At 28.0% G+C, this 18,833-nt stretch overlaps 1 protein-coding gene across 1 annotated transcript; it reads right to left on the reverse strand.

Moving 5' to 3' along the window:
- Nucleotides 1-14,094: 14,094 nt before the first annotated feature.
- LOC107449969 (uncharacterized) lies at nucleotides 14,095-18,833 on the reverse strand. The gene is made up of 2 exons (XM_016065664.3): nucleotides 18,568-18,833; nucleotides 14,095-15,553 (listed from the first exon to the last, which is right to left on the reverse strand). Exons 1-2 carry the CDS (start codon nucleotides 18,648-18,650, stop codon nucleotides 14,878-14,880), a joined length of 759 nt encoding a protein of 252 aa, XP_015921150.1. The 5' UTR covers nucleotides 18,651-18,833; the 3' UTR covers nucleotides 14,095-14,877.

An 18,833-nucleotide genomic window follows, 5' to 3' on the forward strand; every position in this document is an offset into this window, starting at 1 on the left:
AATTAATGACCAACGTTATTATGGATTATTCCAAAAATAATTATTTTACCAATCAAAAGCATCTTGTTTAGAATTAATAATTAACCCGCATTATTCAAAATATACGCTAGCGCTAATTGATGGCGTAATTCAAATTATTAAAAAAATTGGATTAGATACAAAAGAAAGAAATTATCTATTTTATTTACCATTTGGAATAATCAATTAATTTTGATTTCTCGTATTAAACAAATGGTGTTATTACTAACTTAAAAAGTCCATTTCGCTTCAAAAATATACAAATTGGAAATAACAGTTGACCCATTTCAAGCGCTTATAAACAGGTACCCATTTTCAAGGCTTGCCAGATGTGAATGAGAAGAAACAATTTTTTTTCCATTTTTCGTTGGAAGTTTTACTTTCTTTTTTTTTTATCTCAAATCACTTTTGTTTCTTCGCATTCACGTTTGGCAAGTCTTGAAAATGGGAGTCTGTTTTTAAGTGCGTGAAACATGTCAACTGTTATTTCCGATTTGTATATTTTTGAAGCGAATGAAAATTTTAATCTAATTAATATCTTACCGCTTCAGCTTCATTGGATTATTTATTTAATAAAGATGCTATTCTTTTTTATTGCGCATATCAATAGCAGATACGACGAAATATCATAGCTTAGTACTTGGGCGTTTAAAAAGTCTAATCATTTCACACTTGAAAAAATTTCACTTTTTCGTTAATCTGGATTTCTGTATTTCGTTAATTTTGGGAATCATTTCGTTACGAAATCACGTGATTTGTGAAGAAAAGCGAGCTCTCAAATGTATGATAAATATGTTTCCTCATTTACGGAGCCTCATCGCAGTGCATTGTGGGAGATTGCGAACTAGAATAACGAAACTAGAAAGAAGACTAGATTATCAAAAACGAAGTGACAATAAAACCGGCCAGTCAGTATGGTGGTCAAGTAATTGACCTGGAGACAGAAAGATCAAAAGTTCGAATCCCGCTTCGGGCATGGGACAATTTATCTCTCCGTTCTATGTGTCCTTGCTGTGTAGTGCCACCTATATGGCACTCACGTGAAAGAGAATATTATTAAAGCTAAATACAATCGGCGCTGCAAGGTTTTTTCTTGGAAAAAAAATAGAATGACGAAATATTTCTTTAATTCTGACGAAATTTTTTCCATGAAGAATTGTCGAGATTTATTTCGTCGCTTTTATGAATTTTTTGCTTGGAGCATAGACCAAAAAACTGTTTTGACAAAAATAACCGAAGTTTCGTGATTTTGAGAATCCATTTTATACTCCGTGCCAATGCTTAATATCTAAAAAAGTACTCAAATTTTGACAAATCCATTTATTATTATTTTTCACATATTTTACCGGGGATTTTAATCTAGGAATTATTATTAATTTTTTACTTCTTACTAGAATTTCTTGAAAAATTTAAATTTTATTTTAAGTTTTGTTCGAAATAAATTATGCATTTAAATTTCAGGCGCTCCAGGGAAATTGTTTTCGTCTTAGATCAATTGCATTCCAAAAACTTCAAAAGCCGAAAAAGAAATAACTTGTGTATTTAAATCATTAGGAATCAAGAAAAAAAATATTCAAGAGCTTTCTGCTTAATTGAAGTCGTGTTTGACGAAGAATTTCTTAATTTATTTCAACACTTCGCAATAATTTAATTGAGCTAATGAAAAATCGTTTTCGCATTTTCATCTCGAAAAGTGAAGAAGAACAGGAAACCGTTTTTCTTTTCTCTCTCTTTTTTTTTTCCACGTTCAAAGGAAATGAAAATTTTCAAATTCAAAAGGAATTAATTGAAAAGAAGAATTGTGAATAATACATTTTTAACAAGTTTTATTTGAAATCAACTTAAGTATTTTTTTTTTAAATTAAAAAAACTCAATGAAATTTTCTTTCGGTTTGTGGTTGCTCTTATGTAAGAAATTAAGCATTATTCAAATTAATTGTTTTTCTATAAGATGAAAGAAAAAAACTATTTTATGGTTATAATGAAAGTTAGCTGATATTTATTTCTTATAAGGGTGATATTTGATTTTAAGAAAATATATTACAATAATTAATTTTTTTGATATTTGATATATGAGGCATCTAATTCTATAATTTACGACTTTAAAGGGGAAATATATATTTTTAGTATTGTGATAATATTTGATATCTTTTATATCAATATAATATAGCACATGGAGAAAAAAAATTCTGGTAAAATTACCGTAATGTACGGTAATGACATTTCTGGTTTAAAAAACTGTAATTCTGGTTAATAAAATCAAAATATATGGCATTTAAGCCATTTATTTGTTAATTTTTCCATTCATATGGCAAATATTTTCCAGAAAATTCTGTTTTCAAAATTATAGTCCCTATTACCACACATTTAGCAAAAAATGCATAAATGAAAAGTAAATTTTACCAAATAAATTGTTTTTATGCCCTGCTCTAAGATATCATGATAATTTTTCAAAATTTACTACATGTATGAAATAATATCCCATATTATAAAACCAAATTTTGTTGTTCACTTTACCAAAATCATTATCAAAGCGCTTCAGTAAAAATTATCTTATTTCTTGTGTTCATATAGAGCCAGAACCATGATAAATTTTATCATATTCCGATAGATTTCGATTATACTTTTATTTTCTCTGTGTGCGCAATATGAAGTCATTGACTTGACGAAAATAATATTAATTGCAAAATGCACTTTAATTTCTAGTGCAAAAAGATTAAAATAAAACTTCATTGAAGATTATCAAATATAAATAATAATAACTTGAATCTATCTGTGCTTAATACAATTTTTTCAATTTAATTCATTCATTCTTTTTGTACCGAGTTCAAAAACAAATTTTTTCAATTTAATTCATTCATTCTTTTTGTACCGAGCTCAAAAACAAATTTAAACTCAAAATAATTACTTTTTTACAATCGATTTTTACATCTTAAGGAATACACATTACGGCATTACTTTTCTGAAATTTTAAATTTATCTATAATATGAAAATTAAGGTTTGTCTGCGTGTGGATTTCTCTTAAAACTCCAGAACATCTATCATCTTGCAATTTTGACATCGACAACAGAGGTCGATTTTAGCCACAGATTCCAAAAATAATTCGAAAATTTTAATTAGATTGCTCGAGAGAGAAATTTGGAAAATGTAATTTTCCCATTTGTTTAGCAATAGCCATTGATGTATACATAAAACTGCCGACGATTCTGCTTTATCAATTATTTTAAAGATAACATCAGTGATGTTTGCTAGCTTATAGCTCTCATTAATAAAACACAGGATTTTTTGCGTACTTTCTAATATTCAATTATTTTCCATTCCTTGTGTGGGATATACTCAATGATCAACACATATAGGGGGACTACGTCATCACATTAGCAACTATCGAAAGTTCTCTAAGATAACATATCATTTTATCTATATTATTTTATTATATTATTTTATTATTTTGTTTTTATGAAACTAAATAATTTTAAATCAGCGATAATTGAAATAAAAATATATAAATTATGTATTAAAAAGCAAATCTAAAAAAGAAATAGTACAAAATCATTTAGAAGAAACGTAAAATATCGTCATACTATTATTGAAGATAATAAAGTTCATTTATTTTTGATAATAAGTATTAAATAAAGTAAAAGAAATAAGTTGTGCACTAAAAAGCAAAAAATAATTGAGAAAAAGTACTTTTTTCTTTTAGGGGAACCATAAAAATTTGCTTGGAAATTACTGACGGCAATAATGCTAAATTACTTTTAGTTGTTCTAATTTTTTTTTTTATAATCATTGCTGAAAAGCCGACCCAATTTTGGATTTACGACTACTTCGTAGCCTTGTAATTTTGAACTCCATCCAGAAGACAAGGGAACTCCTGCATCAAGTGTTGGAAGAAATTTGCCTTCGTGCAGGACTTTTTTTTATGGAACTAACCCTCATTTACGTTACATGGAGAGGAAGACCATGAAAACTTTCCATGGTTAGAATGACGGCAAGGGGACTCTAATTCATTATCTGTCTACCACTGAGGATATTTTATGTCAGCATAGTGGTCGATGCTATCCGGGTGAGGAATTTGTTTCGATCAGACCATAGAACATCTGTGTGACAATTTTAAAAGCAGGCCAGCTTAGCCAGCTAGCTCAACTATTCTCACTGCCTGCACTTCCTCAGCTGTGGTGTGTTGAAAGTCTGGAAATTGATTCCCATGGCCACCTATCAAAAGCCAATGGAAAGTCTCCCCAGACATTTTTAGACTGTCATCAATGCAGGGAACAATTACTATATTTGATACCCAATTAAACTGCAACAAAACTGCTCAATTTTAATATAGATACTGTGCAAAGAGGTTTTTTACAGACCCTCGAAAGGGATAAATACCAGAGGAAATCGCTTGATTGAGGTAAATTTTGACTATCATGAGTTTGTCTTGAGCAACAGTATCGAGTCAAGTTATATTGACTACAGTTGATCTTTATTTCCATAGAATAAATTTCTGAAAACTTTAATTTAATAATGTAAAACCTTTGGTCAGGACAAAAAATAATCATAAATAAAAAATTTGAATTATTTTAACTTTTTCAATTGTGTTGGTTTATGTTTTTAGTTTTGTGCATGATTTTGTTTTATTGTTTAGCACTAAGTTATTGATTGTTTACTGTATTTTACGGAGCTGAATGCCCGTACGGAGAACGGACATTCACCTAGCGTTAAATAAAATATAAAAAAGCGAAAATCTTAGCCTAAATGGTTGTTAAAAACTTTCTTGCCAACTTTTGACAATTTAAATTAATTACAAAATACGGGTCATATTGAAGCATTGGATTATGGTTACCACGTTATTGCAAAGAGTAAATAATTACAGTAAGAACATACATTAAGAAGAGCAGCCATAGAGAAGTTATGAATGTAGTAAAAGTAAATGAAGTCTTAAAAGCATGTTAAAATGAAAGAATTATGTAATAGAATAGAATAGAATAGAACAGAATAGAATAGAATAGAATGGAATAGAAAATCAATTATAGTAAGGATAAATTCAAAATTAGTGGCAGAATTTTGGTTCTTCCCAATAAAGTTATATATAAATGTTTTCTGACGAATGTATGCCTAGCACTAGAAATAATGTTTCTTAGTTCCATCTAGGAGACACTTCTGGCGAAGTTCATTTTCATCTTGAAGAATTTTAATATTTCATCATTAAAAAAATTTTCTGATTATTGTGACGCTATAAATTAAAAGGGAATCATTTATTTTTAAAAAAATGAAAGAGATAAAATTTGGTATCAAAATAAAATATTTAAATAAACAAACATTAGTTCTACTTATTGGTTCATTATTAAACATAAAAGTTTTATAGAATAAAAACCTTGAAAGGAAATACTGACTTAAAGTGAAACTACGTAATTGAATTGTAATAAAGAATAACTTAAGTTTATTTTTTAAATGTAAGTTTAACGTACGTCATCTAACCGATAACAAAACGATGGCATCCAATTTATTATGTGCTTCTGGTTAAATGTGACTTTAAATATTGTTTAATAAATGATTTATTCTAAATATTTTCCCTATATTTAACTGTAATGTGAATCGCGGCTGAAATTACTCATAGATATAAATTTAATGACGTTGAACGACAGGAATATATTAAACAAACATATGCCAAGTTAAAAACAAGTTCTGCACTTCATTTTATTGTAGAATTAATCTTTCTTTTATAGTTAGAAAATGAAAACATTTCTGGAATATTTCCCCAATAAACGTTTTCAAAAACGTGAATAAATCATGTTATTTTTCAGATAGATTATATCTAATGGGACTACTTGATAAAAGTAAACTAAATTTACTTAAAAAAGTAAAGTTCTTATTACCATACATTCTGTTAAAAATACAAAACTTATAAATAAGTTTAAAGTATCCGACTAGGTCTAGAACGTCAATTTTGACAAAAATTTTAATTTTTTTTTTATTCACTAGTTTTTTTCTCCACACACTTCTGATTCTAAAACTGTTTTATTTGTGAAGATTAGCTAACTAGAAATGAAGTTATTTTAGAATAATATTAACAACATATACCACAAAAAACTTGAGATGTAAACCTTAAACACGTTTATTGAAAAATCTATTGAGTAAATTTAGCATTCGTAAAACATTATATCTTAAAAACTTACAAAGTAATCAAGATGAAATTTTATACAGTTAATAATTAATGTTTTGTGAAGGCAATGACCCACTGATAAATGTGTATATAGCATGATAGTTATTTTAGAGGTTTTTTTCTTAATTGCTACCCTAAAAATTTGAAGAATTTTTGTGTTGTAACATTCAAAAGCTTATAACTTTTTAAATTTTTAAAAATTTTCTTAGTTTTTGGGTCATTGCCTACTCCTATGTCATAAAATGATACATGTAAAAGAAAAACTAATTATATTAAATTTATTTTGTGTTAGAGTGTCTTGCGTTATTCCATTTTTTTGCCGATTTTTTTACCAAAAATGTACCATTTTTAATGTTTTTTGTGTTTGCATCCTTGTTTTATTACTTTAGTAGCAAGTTTTAAGCTATGATGTTTTAAAAAATATATACAAATAATATTACATAACAAAAAATTTTAAAAAAATGCCTCCGCACCTAGTCGGATACCTTAACCAAAATAGTTTTCATGCCATGCTCTAAGGTATAATTATAAAGTTGCCAAAAAGTTCTTGTTTTACCATTTACCATTTTTTACCATTTACCATTTTTTACCATTTTACCATTTACCATTTTTTACCATTTTACCATTTACTTGCAAATTTTATCCTTTTGACATCTATGCCTTTTACATGTATCATATGTAGAAAAGCAATAGACGGTTCTCACTTCAATGGTTTATTTAAAAGAGCAGTTTATTTAAACAGCAGATTGGAGTTAAGTGACAGTTAATAATTTATTTTCTTAATATATCTCTCATTTATAACAAAAAGAAAACAGGCCTAAATGATTCTCTAAATTGTTTTACAGATTCTAATTCGGATAGGTCAAGTTATGGTGTCCTTTTTATGCATCCTTTATGGGGGTAGTGAGATTTATTTATTTACTAACACTTGCGGGTTTCTTTTTAAATGCGTGAAAAAAGATAGCATAAGTTTGACAAAGCAAGAATCTACATACTGTGTTATAGCAGGATTCATTCCCAATACGTCCGTGTTTCAGAGGGATTAGTTGAACAGCGATTCCACATGGCGAGAATTGTCTGTAGAATTTATTGTATGAAAAATTACAATACATTATTGGGGCCTCGATTGCTGACCTATATCGTCTTTTCACCAAACGCTCTGAATTGTAGAGGTTGCGGCTTTAATATCGCTGTAGTGTCTTTCCCATTCTTGTGCCTATTTTTCAATTTGACAAAAAACAAGCCTTTTTAGTGTTTCAAATACACTAGCTTGCATATGTAACTCAACAAAGTTTAATTATTTATTATTGCACATCCAGGATTACTGATGGAATGAAGAAATTACCATTCATTTGGTAATTTTTCCATTCATATGGTACTGGTATAGGAAATCCGGGTTTTTAAGAAACATAGTTTTTATTACCGTAATTTTAGTAAATATGTAAAATTAATGAAAATTAAACTTAACTGAATAAATATATTTTATACCCATGCTCTAAGGTATCATGATAAAATTACCAAACTTTACCACATATATTAAATTTTAACACATATTATAAAACAATATTTTATTGGTGACTTTACTGAAATAATTGCCAAAGCACCTCGGTAAAAATTATCGTGGTTTTTGATATTCTTATAGAGCCAAAAAATGGTAACTTTTACCATATTCTGGAACTTTTACCATACTTTTTTTCGGTATAGTATAAAATATAAGGAGAATTAATATTATTTTTTTACAAATTCAAATAACTGAGCATAATGAGCTTTATGATTTAAATGGCAAATTTTACTATGCGCCACGTTTCTCAGATAACCATATGCAGCATAATAAAATATTCAACATATTAATTATACGAAACTTATTGATTAAAGAATAATTATTTATCATGAAATTTTTTGATTAAAAAAAATTTTCATTCCGAGTTGCAAGCCTGTTGTTCATATTTAAAAGAATAATAAAAAGTTAAGTAAACAAAATAAATACCATATTATACGCCTCATTTTACTATTTTATTATGCGTATTTTATTGACTTTATGGTCAAATAAATTTCTAACAATATGTAGTTAAAAAGATATTTGATCATAAAATTAATATAAAAAATGTAACTAAATACAGATCATTTAAAATAGTATTTTAAATGCGCATTTTTCAATTCAGTAGCTTAATATGGTTTAAAAAGTTTTATTTCTTCAGAACATTATATAACTAATGCTTATAAAATCCGGTTTTATCTATAGTTAAACAGTCAGCTGAGTAAACGGAAGAAAATTATAAACATTCCGAACATAATTTTTTACTTTTTTATTTCGCAAGTGCTATTCATCTCCGTAAAGGTTTTATAAGTTTTTTACACCTTTCGAAATTGTCACTTTACAAAAGCTGAACAGATAAAGCGTCCAATTTTCGATAGAAATAAAGATAATATAATTTCTCAAGAACCATTCCCACAGTTTAATTAAACATTTTGATTGTTCTATATTGATATATAGTTTTGCAAGTTTTATAAAATTCACAAAAGTATTTATTCTTTTAATTTGGAAATACACCATACATATATACATACATCCTACGAAAACTGAATTTAAAGTTAAAAAATTTCGTCTTCTGAAAAAGAAGGATGATTGCGAAGCAATCATGGTGGCTGGAAAGCAAAAAAAAAATAGAATGCGGAGATCCCTAGCACATTTGTATACGAACTCATTAGTCAGTAAAGTCAACGCCAACCTTAATCAATAGTTCAACGATTGAAATCTCTTTCGACAGCTACTCTCGGTTCGTCCATTTTCTTTATTTGTCCAAACCACATTGTAAAAAAAATGCATACTCAAATATCACAAAACCTTCTTCATTTTTGACGAAACAGTTTCCTGGTATATGCTCTGAGCAAATATTTTGTCAAAGCGACGAAATAGCTATCGTCACTTCTTCGATGACTTTTTTTCTCTCAATTTGTCCAAACAACACTACAAAAAATGGATAAGCAAATATCATGAGAAATTCTTCGTTTTTGACGAAACCGTTTCCTGGTATGTGCTCCACGCAAAATTTTCGTCAAAGTGACGAAATAGCCATCGTCACTTTTTGAGGAAACGAATTCCGTCAAAATTAAAGAAATATTTCGTAATTCCATTTTTGTCACCAAAAAAAATCGTATTGCCTAATGTATCGAACCATTTTAACCTGGTCACCATATAGGTGACACAACACAACAAGGCCAGATAGAACAGAGAGATAAATTACACGTATGCCCGACGCGAGATTCAAACGGATCTTCCTAGTACGAGACCAACTTCTTGACCATCATACAGCCCTGCCGACTTAAAACAGTTTGCCCACCACAGCCCTAGTATATATAAATAATGCTAAAATGCAGAAACTAAATTTAACTTTTACATTCTTTTTAGGAAAAATCCACCACTTACGAGTTTAATCTTTTCAGATTTAAACTGAATTACCCCCGATAATGTTTATTTAAATAAATTTAGGTATCATCTACTCTTGCTTCAAATTTCAGTAAATTTCCTTAATTTAGAAAAAAATGAAATTCTAAAAACTACAAAACTGAGCGGTACGAATGTAGTACAAAATATTACAGCCATAAAACAGTCCATTTTTACATCTTAAAAATATTTAAATTTCTGAAATATGTTGAACATTGGAGTATGTTTAAAGGACGCCAAAGAATGATTTAGCAAAAATTATGAGAGCTACTTGACTTTTTTTTAAACTGATTTACATGCTTTTAAAGTCTGCAAGTAGAATATTCATAAACAATGTAATTGTTTCTCTTCCCCTTAAAAAGCTTAATTAATTGACGTCAAACATACTGTTTTACGTCATACTTTTACCCACTTTTATGTATTTGAGTATGGGTTATAAAATTTATGACATCTGATATTGATGCCAATCTAAACGAAAAAGCTATAATGCCAAAATATAAAGCAGTATTTAAGTCAGAAAGAAAAAGGAAAATATATTGTTCATATTCTTTGAATAAATTCAACAACTAATGATTCTGTAAATTTTTCTTTTCTGACAAATATTCTAAAGGGCAGAAGAGGAGACATATAATTGATGAGTCTATTTATGCTTTGAGTTGCTAAAAAACGGAATTTTTTATCGTCTTTTTATTGAGCAAACTATAAAAGTGTGATAACCATAAAAAAAAAAATTTTAAATCCTTGAATCTAACTGCATATGATTTTCAAAATATAAAATACAGTACCTAATAATTTTTAAATTAAATATATTAATTTCGGAATAAAATAAATAATAATAACTCCTCTGAGTTTTTTTTAATGCAATAATTTGGAAATATTTTTTCTCAATCCACTAAAGATGTATTTATTTTACTAAAAAAAAAATTTTCACTTTAGCAAAGTGCTTTGTTTGACAAAAAAATTTTTTAACTTCATCTAAAATTGCTCTCTTATTTCTTATTAAGATATTATATAATGGAAAACATTTATTCCATTTCGAAGGAAAAAAAAATTTTTAAATTTTAAAGAAATTATTTGTAAGAATAAACTATATCCTTGCACTAGTGAATATTTCTTGGAAAAAATGCTTAAATAACAGTTCGTTTAATTGTTAATTCATTATATTTAAACAAAACAGTCAAAGGTCCATAAATAAGATGGTATTCAAACTGTTAACAGTAAGGAATACCAGTTGTTAACTGCTTTCCTCTAACAACAACCAGAATTTTAACTCACCAACTTGACTTACGTAATGAAGTCCCTTAGTTCCTGGCAGTTCAGTACATATTATGGTCCAGAGGGCTAATCTGTCAATCTCATGACCGACAGAACGTGGGTTCAAGTCCCAGCTTTCACACCGCAGTATTTCTTTTTTTTTTTTTCCTTCAGCACATGAAGAGTGTTTTGTGTCCTGCACTCCCCAATTTATGATCCTGGAGTATTGGAATACGATTATCTCATTCACGCATAGATAGTAGCATCATAAAGCTGCTTAACACAAAAAAAGTCTGGTATTTCCCATGTCTTACAATGGAGATACTTATTAGTGAAACAACCAGATAAACTAATTATACAACATTTCACGGTTTTTCTGATAAAACACAACTCAACCGCAACCTAACTCCAATGCACAGTTAAATTTCCTTTTTACGGTTTTGAAACATGCTAGTTGTAAATTGTAAAAAAACCGAAAAGCTGAAAATTGTTCTTCACCGTAAACTTTACGATTAATTAATTCTGCCGGAATTTCAGAATGAAAATTTTGACAGTGTATTTAAGTATACGAATTTATAAACTATTGTAAACTATTTTTCTTTTTACCTATTTCCTATTTTAATGCATGATATTATTCATTTGTAAATGCTAATTCGTTTCCACAACTCTAAAAAATATTCATTTAATTCTTCTATTTTTAATCGCTTACAAAGAATTGATATGAAATATTATACAATTGTATGGTAAAATCTTATTTAATTACATGCTGAGAAAAAAAGTTTCATATTAAAATATTTCTTATTTGATTAGTTTTAATAAAATCAAATAATTGATAGAATTAAAACTACGTTATTTTGAAAGTAATTTTAACAAATATTTTAGCTTTAATTAAGAAATAAGAAGTCTTCGTATAAATTATTTATAGAAATAATTTTTTAATTAATATTAGTTTATTATAATTTGTAGTTGTTTGAAATTCAATTATTTTTTAAAATGTAAAAAGAACTCATTTGGGAAATTTTATATTCGTTTCCAAGACTCTTGAGTGATGTTAAATAATAAGCTAAAAACCTCAGAGATGCATTTATCGCTTCCCTTCTTATGTTAACTACTTATTTAGTAATATTTACCCACATTAAAATAAAATAAATAAAAATAAGAACTATATTATTTCAATTTTGATTACAGTATACAAAATAAGAAAATAATAGGCAAGCTTACTTTTTCCGACAGTTGAAGTTAATACTAAATATATATTTTATAAGATGATATTTTAATATTATGTTTAGCATTGCTTCTTAATTAGATAAGAAACATTTAAGTTTTATACAGTTTTTAATTTTACTGAGACATTATATTTATTTATATTCTACAAAAAGAGCAATTTTTAGAAAGGCTTATTAATTTTATTTTCATCGTATTGCTCCTCTTTAAATCTTCAATTGAATTGGAATCGCATTTAAATTTGCAAAATACCTAAAAAAAGGAAAATTAAGAACGTAAAGCAAATTTTATGTGCTTAATTTTGTCTTCAGAGATGCAATAAAAAAGAAAATTAAGCACGCAAATACTATATTGTCAGTTTCATTTTTTTTTTTTTTTTTAAATTTCAGAAAACCTCACTTCTTACAGCGTTGTTAATAAGCTGAAAAAATTAAGCAAGAAGAGCTCAAAGTAAAACAAATTTTTCGTATTGCATTGTAAAATGTCAGTAAAATCCAACCAGTTCATATTACCATAAATTTTATCATTTTAGTGTACATTTTTTATTAAAAATAATTTTAAAACTTGCAAGTAGTTTTTCTTTTCAATGTATATTGAATCGATTGATCGTAATATAATTGGTTTTTTGTCAAGATATCACCGTTTTAACTTCCTGCTAAAACAAGCTGCTCTTTTTTCTTCAAGATTTTACGTTACTGTTGGTATTGATTCACTCAGATAATGATTCATCAAATAAAAAAAAGATTAAGGAATCATTGTCAAAAAAAACTCAAACCTTTAGTAACGTTTTTGCTTTTCCTTCCCTTAAATATTATTTTCAATGCTTAATTTTTTTTCGAAAAAATTCTAAAACTAGTATAAAGATTTATGGTTTAAAAAACCCTTAGAAACCTTCTCATGTGGATCAGGGGAAGAAGCTCTCGCTTTCGAATCAGGTGACCTAGGTTCAAAGCCCAGCGATGGCTGGTCGATACGAATTTAACCATCTGACTAGCGCCGACCAAAGTAATGACGCAAAATAGCCTTAATGGTAGATGGATCATGGGCTAGTGTCCCCTTGCTCCCAGGTTAAGTGGTTTTAGTGGTTTTCCTTTCCATATAACGCAAATGCAGGCCATCAGAAAGTCCTACACTAAATCAAATTTCTCTCAATCCAGGAGTTCCCTTGTCTTCTGAATTGGGTTCACAATTACAAGGCTACGAAGTTGAACTTTGGGAGTCGTAAACTCAAAATTGGGTCTGCTGTTCAACGATGGTTGCAAAATAGGAAATATAAAATAAAATTATGAAACGGAGCAGATTCAGTGTATGTGGAAAAAAATTAGGAAGACAAAATTTACAAATAACTTAACAAAATGTAAAAAATGCATTTCTGAAAACAAATATTTATTTAGTTGTTAATGGCAAAGAAGAATAAAATTTCTTTCGTGCATATATTTTAGGAAAGAAATCATTTCGTATTTACAAATCATTATTGTGCTGAACGGGAAGTAATATGTTTGAGAATTAGTTGTTCTGATACTATTTAATCAAACGTTTAAAAATGAAATTAATTATTTGAATCGAATCAAACCACTAAAAAGTAACATTTTTGAAACTTTTTAAACATACGAAAGAAAAACTGTTCTTATAAGATACCAACTTCATAATTAAAAACACCTTTTTTAAGTTTTAGGCTGCAACAATCAAAAATCTTTTATTTTGATTCATTCGTAGTATACTTGTTTAATGTACAGTGAGCAAAATAAAAAAACCGGCCACCCTGAATGACTTTTGGTCTTAAGATTGGATCGTCGCACTGTAGGATACAATTTTAAAGGTTCGAGGGGCTGACCTCAAATATGTTTATTAAGTTACGAAATCAGACACAAAAAAGTACTTTCTCTTAATAAATATACCTTTTTTTCAACTGATTCGGATTCCCGAGCCTCATTTTGTACTGAAAAATTTATGTAAAATTATTTATTTTACTAAACCACCGAAGCAAACAGGCAAAAAATATTGATTTTAAATATTTTACTTCACATTTTTTGCACTTACATTATACTCATGCATTACTTTTAAGCAAATAAAAATATACAATAAGCCTTAAAAACGATTCGCAAAATAAATCTAAATATTAGATTCTATACAAACACAGCAAAATTATAAAATAATTTCAATACACTCACTAAATATACACCAAATTTAAGAGATTACTGATTAACCTCTTCTATTAAGTATTTGAATGGAAATTTTAGTATTTTAAGCAATTTCTCATTTCTTCAAAATTCCATTATTCGAAGCTAGTAACTATAAAATATTACATATTATGAACGTACATAACTATACACGTCCTTTTCTGATTAAAAACTTCACTACCTTCAAAATTACATAAATCACTTTTGTTTCTTCACATTCACATCTGGTAAGTCTTGAGAATGGGTGCCTGTTTTTGAAGCGCTTGTAGGTTTTGAAACCTATCGACGATCATTTACTTTTTTTTGTTCAACGTTATTTAAATGCTTAAAGTCGAGCCGAAAAATTTAAAATATAAATATAATAGATTGAAAAAAATTCAAAACATAATTTAACATAGCAGCTCGCATTTTTTATGTTTGACTGTGCGCCCAAAATTCGACCATGGTATTAAATAGTACCATGGCATTAAATAATTATTGGAACAGCCACTCTTTTCCAAATAATTGAGATTTATCACAGAACGCAAAATATATCAGTACATGAAACATAACTTTGTAGTAGTTCAATTATTTGTGCTGTAGTGAGTCCGGAAACTGCGTCTTTTCATAATTTATTAGCTGTTAAAATTATTTGCAGGTTACCATTGTTCAAAGTTTGTGCTGATTTAGTTATAGTTTTAATCGTTGTTCCATGGACAGTAAAGGGCTTTTTTGCTCGTGGTGCAAGAATACCGAACCTCCTTTCAACGATTTTAACAGTTCTTTGTACTCGATATTTAAAAGCGTAGACAATTTCCTCTGATTGGTTCTGTTTTGGACTCTGTTGAGCGATCATAGTTTTTATTAGAGGTTGGGAATTGTCTCTTTTCAATAACTTCGAAAATGATCCGCTTGTCTGTTGTATAACACTAAGTCCAAACTTGAACTTTGAGCTCACAGCTCCACTTGTAGTTACACTGTCAAAACTACTACTCTTCGATTGGTTGGAAGACATAGGATTATCACTAGGACCTAAAAATGATAGCAGAAATACAGCAAGATATCTCTTGTTCTTGTTGTGGGAAGGCATATTGCAACGTTTGTTTATCTCATTGTTCGTAATGCTGCCAGAAAGAGTTTTCTTCTGATTACTGGAATATTGTTCATTTTTCTCAGTCTTTGTTTTTTCTTGAAGTCTTGACCATAAGCAATTAGCTAAATCATCAATATTTCTCGTAACAGTCTTCAGAAACTTTAAGCTTTTTACTATGCTTTGAAAAGAGGGCTCGGTTACCGTAAATCTGCAATAGAAATAGAGACATAAGAAAGCAGTAATCTACGCAGTTATATTTGTACACTGAGAAAAAAACAGAATATGGTAAATTTTACCCTTTTCCTGGCTCTATGAAAACGGTTAAATTTACTTTTCAGTTTTGTATTTTTTTGCTAAAAGTGAACTATAATTATACTACAGGACTGTAATTATACTATAGAACTATAATTTTAAAAACCAGAATTTTCGATTAACCTTACTATATGGAAGAAAAAATTCTAAATGAGTGGTTTACGCAAAATGTATTTTGTTTTTATTAACCAGAACAATGGGGATGGGGGTTACCAGAAATATCATTATCATACAGTACGCTAGTACCAGAATTTTTTCCCCTGTGTAGAAATAAAATTAATTTTTTTAAATAGATTTTAGACTGTCATTGCTGTTGTAGCAGTTTGAAACTTTAAACTTTGAAAAGAAACTTTGGAACTTTTTATAGAATTTCCTCTAGGTTTAAAATAAAATATATTGTAAGTAAAGAGGATTCATATTATTACATAACACAGAAACTTACAAGCAAACGATGCTACCTACGGTTCAACGAGCTTTTACATTTTGAACTATATTTTTCTGGTCTATTTAAAGTAAAAATAAGCTAAGAAAAGCTTACAAAGAGTAAGATTTTGTTTATTGCATGAAATATTCTTTATGTCTAGCACTAAATTCTACGAACTGCATATTAATTTAAAAGAAATATTAAAAAATCAGAAAATAGAGTATTTAATGGAAGAAGGTTCCGCTCAAAATACATAAGCAATTGCAGTTGTTAAAAATTTGTAAACTACATTTAAAAACGTATTATATTGAAAATAAAAGTGATCACAACAATCACTCGCAATCTAAATTTAGCTACCATCACATATAAACGTTTCTTCTTTAATTTTTATTCTTCTAAGAAACCGGAAAATCCAATACGAGCTGCCAAATACGCTGAACAGTTGAGTTCTTTCCCTTATCAGTTTATGTAATTTTAATATTCTTTCTTTTCATTTCTAATAGCCAATTTAATTCCACTATTGAATCTTTTACACGAAGAAAAAAATTCTTGTAAAATTACCGTATGGTATGGTTGTGACAATTCCGTTAAAAAAATAAATAAATAAATGAAGAAATTCTAAGAAAATTACCTCATTGCATTTTCAAGACATTTATAATAAAAAAAATAAACCAAAAATTTTAAAAAACATAATTCTGGTTAATAATACACAAATATACGGTATTTAAACCATTCATTTGGTAATTGTTCCGTTCATATGGTAATGGTTAACCAGAAATTCCACTTTTCGAAATTATAGTTCATATTACCACATATTTATAAAAAGTACAGCATTTGAAAAGTAAATTTAATCTGTTGGTTTTTATGTCGTGCTCCGAGATATCATGATAAACTAAACAAATTTTATCCCATTTACCAAATTTCATCACATGTTTAAAAAAAATATTTTATTGTTAATTTTACCAAAATCATTATCAATTTCAATAAATATTAACAATTTTTTTGTTGTTCCCATAGAGTCAGAAACACGGTAAATTTTAAAATATTTTGGTAGTTTTGACCATACATTTTTTACCCTGGAAATTCAAAAAGTTTCTTTTTTTTCGAAGAGGAATGTATGATTAATATGAATAGCTTATTTGTTATGTATATAATTTATTATTACGAGTATTCTGCTGCATTCTTTGAAGAATTTTTTTATTATTATTTTAAACTCTTCTAGAGAATTTTTATGAACATTTTGTGTGAAAAACAATATCTTTACTGTTCGATATCGAACTGCACACTGAAAACATAACTGTACTTCGGACGATTCGAGTAGAATATTACGTTAGGTTTGTTTATAATGATAAATGTATGAAATTTTTCAAGAAGCATAATTATTTTTTTAACAAAATGTCTGCTATAAAAGGAAAAAATTTACATTTTGTGTTTTAACATTCAAAATAATTTAGAATAAATAAAATAAAGAAAGATTATCGATAATTTGGGAAAAATTATGAGGAAAAGGGGTAAAAATATCCGTGTTAGTTTAATCCCATATTTTATTCTAACTTCGCAAAACTCCAAACATTAGAATAATGCCAAAAAGCAGCCAAATCTTCATAGAAAGTACATAATAACAGTAAGACATAGCAAACATAAAATTCTGTAAATTTATTTTAACAACTATTAAAGGTGAGAACAGCAAGTTTATGATGCATACACACATTAATTCTTAAAGTAAAATTAGTTTGTAAATGGAACATATGCATAGCCAAGAGAAAGTTCGAATTAGGCTTAACAGAATATAAAAAATTCTAAAATTATTCAATATAATTCACAGGCATTTAAAAATTCAAACATGATAATTCTGATTACACAATTAAAAACATACATACATTCTGTTACAGGGGTTTTTTGTTTCTGCCGTTGAATGATAGCGGTGAACAAAACAACAAATTCACGTCATCTCGTACTTGAATGTAAACAATCAACTGACGATATATAAAATGCCTCAAAATAATCGTTTTAAAAAGCGAAAACAATTCGCGAGTGGTGTAAACGCATGTAAGTGCTCTGCATTATTGGAGTTTTGATTTCATTACAACTTTTAAAGTATATATGAAAGCTTGATCTGGTGTCAACATAAAATAAAGTGTTCTTTCGTACAAATTTTTAGTTTGATCAACATTGAATTTCGGAAGCTATTTATTACACCACAGTTTTAACAGTGTGGGAGTAGTAATCGGGTTTTTCAGTTATTGGGTTTAAAGTTTCAGTAATTAGTTCGAAACTAAATATTTTAATTCAACTTTGCAGTGACTCCAAATAACAGAATACGTTATGGAGTAAAGGAGCTTAATCGACACTTAACAAAATTCAATTCATGCAATAACAGCCAAAAATAATAACAAAGGAAAAATTAAGATTTGGGAAATCAAATTAACATTTTCAAACTCACTGAAATTGACAGATACAAAAATATATACAAAATGTGAACTTACAGAATCAGTTTTTTAACAGGCTGTTTAATTGTGTTCAAATACAATGAGCTTAGGCACTCAACTTTTGAAGAAGCACTCTGCATTTTTTTTTAATAAATAATTAAAACCAGTAGCTTAAAAACATTGATAAACTCTCCTTTGAATAATAATGAAATAATCTTAAGAGGTTTTCTTCGAACTCCAGTTTTCGAATAATAAAACAACGCATTGTCAAATAAAAAAACCATTAAATATAGGCCTTTTATGAGTAGCAATAAAAGTTTGTC

The sequence above is a fragment of the Parasteatoda tepidariorum genome, chromosome 5 (assembly GCF_043381705.1).
Source record: "Parasteatoda tepidariorum isolate YZ-2023 chromosome 5, CAS_Ptep_4.0, whole genome shotgun sequence".
Lineage (NCBI taxonomy): Eukaryota > Metazoa > Arthropoda > Arachnida > Araneae > Theridiidae > Parasteatoda > Parasteatoda tepidariorum.